The 4,847-nt window shown below is 35.5% G+C and overlaps 1 protein-coding gene across 7 annotated transcripts in view; it reads right to left on the bottom strand.

Moving 5' to 3' along the window:
• The window catches only part of LOC106882347 (serine/threonine-protein kinase Nek1), a 63,779-nt gene that overhangs the window by 50,665 nt on the left and 8,267 nt on the right, over positions 1-4,847 (bottom strand). For all 7 annotated transcript variants that reach the window (XR_008263943.1, XM_014932996.2, XM_014932995.2 and 4 more), the window contains exon 3: positions 2,598-2,658. Coding sequence is in view for 6 of the 7 variants with exons in the window: in XM_014932996.2 (XP_014788482.1) it covers positions 2,598-2,658 (61 nt within the window). In the remaining variant the exon portion in view is untranslated. The remainder of the gene's footprint in view (positions 1-2,597; positions 2,659-4,847) is intronic.

The following is a 4,847-nucleotide window of genomic DNA, read 5'->3' as shown; positions in this document are numbered from 1 at the left end:
CTGCAAGCCAAGTGAGACCATAATCCGTGGCCTTTGCCAGGGGTGTAGCCAGCCTACTTATGCATACCTTTCCTTCATTGGACACTAAACTCTGCTTGCGACGACTTGTTGGGGCAAGTGAAATCGAAATCGTAATTGAACCAAATTCGATGACTGGCACCTGCGCCAGTGGAGTGCTAACAGCACCGTCTGAGCGTGATCATTGCCAGAGCAGCTGTCTCGCTTCCGTGCCGGTGGCATGTAAATAGCACCATTTGAGCGTGATCGTTGCCAGCGTCCCCTTGCTGGCACTTATACCGGTGGCAAGTGAAAAACCATTCAAGCGAGGTCGTTGCCAGTGCCGCTGGACTAGCTCCTGTGCAGGTGGTACATAAAAAACACCATTTTGAGTGTGGCCATTGCCAGTACCGCCTGACTGGCCCTTGTGCTGGTGGCACGTAAAAAGTACCCACTACACTCTTGGAGTGGTTGGCGTTAGGAAGGGCCTCAGCTGTAGAAACTCTGCCAGATCAGATTGGAGCCTGGTGTAGCCATCTGGTTTGCCAGTCCTCAGTCAAATCATCAAACTCATGCTAGCATGGAAAGTGGACGTTAAACGATGATGATGATGATATATATATCCTAAATTAAGCGCCAAGGATATACATTGTATAGAAGGTTAAGCATCAATAAGCCAAATATATGAACTTGTTTCAATTCTCAATTGTAATATTTCCCTTTATTTGCATAGCTAAATACCTGGGAAAAGCATGAATGTTGCAACATCTGTTTTCCTCTCTCCAAAATGTAATAAGGTTGATCACCACTGAATTGATACTTTTGATTATAGACAGTCAAATAATTGACTTAATCAGACTTGCACAAGGTGAATAAAATATTAATTTCTTATACAGATACACTTATTTAAGATTTATAGAGAAGATATGTATGTACCTTTCTGAAGGGCACTTGCAATAGAAGACAGCTACATTGGAAATCAGAATCAGGTCAGGAACTCAACACACTAAAAGCTTACCTCTTGTTCTACAATGCGTTATACTAAAAATGATTAATTTATTCAATGAATCATTGATGTGCACAGGCTGTTTTACTACTTTTAAAAGTAAATAATTCATGTTTCATAAATAAGCACACACATGATAAAGCAAGGACAAACAAGGTAGACACTTCATAATGACTGCCAAGTTTACTTTTAGAAATGATAAACCTAAATGTCATCATCATCGCCGTTGCCGTCATCATTGTCGTTGCCACCATCATCATCATCATCATAATCATAATAATAATAATTAATTCTTTTTATTGGCCACAAGGGCTAATATAAATCAAAACATTAAAGGACAACAAAAGACGATACACAAAGGGTTCTGCAAAACAAAAGGTCTGTGTTATTGATAATGAAAATAACAACATAAAAAGCAACAACATTCATATCAGTGAGACAAAAGACAAACTTTGTGCATCATAAGGGGTTTTTCAGCAAATAGCAACCTAAAACTTAATGTACATATCTCACCTATTACTACTTGTGTTTGCATGTTTGCACAGTGTCTCTTATTACCTCCTCCTTCTGCTCAGTATTACATTTATTCTACTATTTGAACTATTACTACTATTATTGCTGTTTCTGCTATTGCAGAGTCAATGGCAGTGTTGTCGTCGTCATATATGCTGCACTTCAACGCTGACATGGATTGGATAAATCTGTTGTATAGAGATCTGGAAACAGCTTGCTTGTGCAAGTGTAGACAGTTGAAAACTCTGCATACCAAATGCTAGTAGGTTTCATGTGTCATCAGGAAAGAATGTGCACCATTTTGAGGCCTTCATCTTGACAGCTTTACAATGCACCAGCACATCCTCATTGATGTGAGGCCCCACCTCATGTTCGACTGGTATACAGCTTTAAGTCCATTTTGAGATCTTCACTTCTCCAACCAAGTTACATCATTCCTTTTCAGCCATACCTAATGGCTAGTTCTCTCAGTTGTCACCTGGATCTCTTTCAAGATCCTGCACCATTATTGTCTGTGAAGGGTTAGAGATAGTTTGGCACTTGTTTTGGTGTTGCTTATTTGGCATAAGATATTTTAATGTTTCTCTCATTCTCTCCCCATCTCTCTCTCTCTCTCTGTTTATGTGTATAAGCATATTTCTCTATGCGTATGAGAAGAGGTAAAGCATTCATGTCAAGCATGTTCAATTAATAAATTGTCATGCCTCTCTCTTTCTATCTGTATGTGTATATTTCAGCATACATGTATGTGTATTTTAGCATCTAGCACCAAAACAGACTGAATATCCAGTCAGCGATGCCAAATCATCAGCATCAAAACAGCTGCACCCAATCTTCTCATTCTAGCCTGTGAAGCCCTTCTCAAGATCTGACCTCAGCACTTACCATTACTTGTCCTAGAATGGTTATGGGAGGAATGTTTTTGATCACAATTTTGATTGATTAGGGCTGAGAAAGAACTGAACAACAGCAGTCACTGTTAATATTCCAATAATTTAACTAAGTAATCATTATAAATTTATATTCAGCCATCACATTAAAAATAAAATATAAATAAAAAGTCAAGAAAACAAAAAATTACCTTCAAAAGACTCGAAATAGGAAACAATGTTTTTGTGTTTGAGAGTTGCCAGCATTGCGACCTTGAGAAGAGAAAAAAAAAACACAAGAATAGTAATAATGATCCCTAATATAGGAATATGACTACTTATTTTGGGGAACAGTCAATAATATTCATCCTCAGTTCTTGACTTAGTTTAATCAACTTAGAATGAAAGGGATGTAACTAAATACCATGATGCACTGTCTCTTGCACTACTAACTCTGACAACCATCACCCTATAACAAGAATAGTAATAAAGCAAAACAGTTTATGAGGAGGGCATCTCTCTGATATGTACTCTCGAAATAATTCTTTTTTACTAATCTAACTGTGTAGAAGCTTGTACATTTACTCAAGAGATTCTTTCATCAGCTAAGGAGCTTACAGTAAAACTGAAACATATCTGGAGTTGTCTCCTTCATTTACCTAAATAATTAATGACTGATATTGTTTTTCATCATTGCATATTTATTTCTGGTTAGCTTTTCAATGTACTTCACATTTTGAGGTATATAAATACTAACTTAACTATGACAGTGGCACGGAGCATTCTTATGTTGGAAAGTTACACTAAAGTTAAAAGTTATCTGACAAGGCTGCACTTGAAAAAAAACAAAAAAAAGAAAATGTAAAGAAAAATGGAGTTTCAAAAAAGCACCCCGCTGTAATTTTAAAAACAATTCTTTCATTCAAAAATTTCTTTGGATTTATGTTTTAAATGCAGTTATGATTGCTTTAAAAGAGTAATTACAAGAGTAGATAAAGAAATATAAATACATGTTTTTAAAATTTACAAGTCATTGCAAACACAAGCTTCAGATAAAATAAAGTCAACAAAAATATATTCCAGTGTAATGATTTTCCTTCAAATGCTGTTCTTGTCTCAGAGCGTCACACTGACAACTTTCTGATGCAAGTAAATCATTGACTGGAAAAAAGGAACTTCAGGTCAATGATCTTGACACATCAAGAGGTCATCAAGCCATGGACCACTACCTTGCATGTTTCCACAAAACTATCCTTGATACTCCACCTACATAATTTACTATTCTTTTATACATTTCAGCCCTAAAGGCTGTGGCCATACTGGAGCACCATCATGTTTTCTTTCATCTATTAGCTGCTATGAAATTTTAACTCAAATCTAGTAGCAAATTTCATAAGTCTATGATTAGATGTAGTACATAGTACTTTGCTTGATTTTTGTTTAGTGCCACCAGCCATTCTACAACATTATCCATTGTCTACAACATTATCCACCCACCCACACTCCACTAATATATTTCTATTTGGTACTAAGGGGAAATATTTTTTCATCTAGGAACCAGTGACCATTAAGTCACTTTGTTTACCACCTAGTTTATTTGCAGGAGGAGGAGGAACCAATAGAAAAGAGTTGTAGCGGCTATAAACATATATTCCAAAAAATTTTCTATAGATTTGATTCCTACCAAGAATTTCTTGCTTCTTCTCAAAGAAATTCATTCAAAGTAAATCTCCTTAAGTGACTATCCCACTCAGCAAAAACAAAAGAAGACTAAGCTTACATTTATATTTCTCTCACAGCTAAGTTTTCTAATATTTAAATTTATTTCAGAACTTCTGCTTAATGTTTGTTGTGCAAAAAATATGTATTGTTTGATTAACGACAAGCCATTGAAATTACAAAGGAAGCTACCCGCTACATTGATAGTCTAATTTGTGAATATTTTATATAGCAGTTGAAGAGTCTATGCTATTAATTAAGAAAGAAAACTAGGAACATCTTCTCTGAGGTGCAGTCAGCAAACCATAAAAATGGCCCATCAAGAGATCTGCATCTCATTTTTCAAAACATCAAAAGCATAGGAGGAATGTGTTTATATTCATATTTCTTTCACAACTAGGTTAATAGGCTAACATTAAAATATATTTCAGCATCATTGATTCAAGCTAAAAAATATGTAGAAGTAATCTAACTAAAGAACACTCTGCTACATGCATAAAAACTAACCCTCCACCAGTTGTATTATAAGTATATGAATAAATGAGTGAATCTTAACACGGTCCCTTGATCTACTAGAAATAACAATGAAATTTCTTTCACATCACACCCTACTATTTTTAGTCTTCTACTATAGCCTTGGGCCGACCAAAACCTTGTAAGTGGATTTGGCAGACGGAAACTGAAAGAAACCCGTCGTATATATGTATATATATATATATATATATATATATATATATATATAT

The sequence above is a fragment of the Octopus bimaculoides genome, chromosome 4 (genome assembly GCF_001194135.2).
Source record: "Octopus bimaculoides isolate UCB-OBI-ISO-001 chromosome 4, ASM119413v2, whole genome shotgun sequence".
In the NCBI taxonomy this organism is placed as follows: Eukaryota; Metazoa; Mollusca; class Cephalopoda; order Octopoda; family Octopodidae; genus Octopus; species Octopus bimaculoides.
Note: the sequence above shows the minus strand (reverse complement) of the source record. Positions and strands in the feature narration are given on the sequence as shown.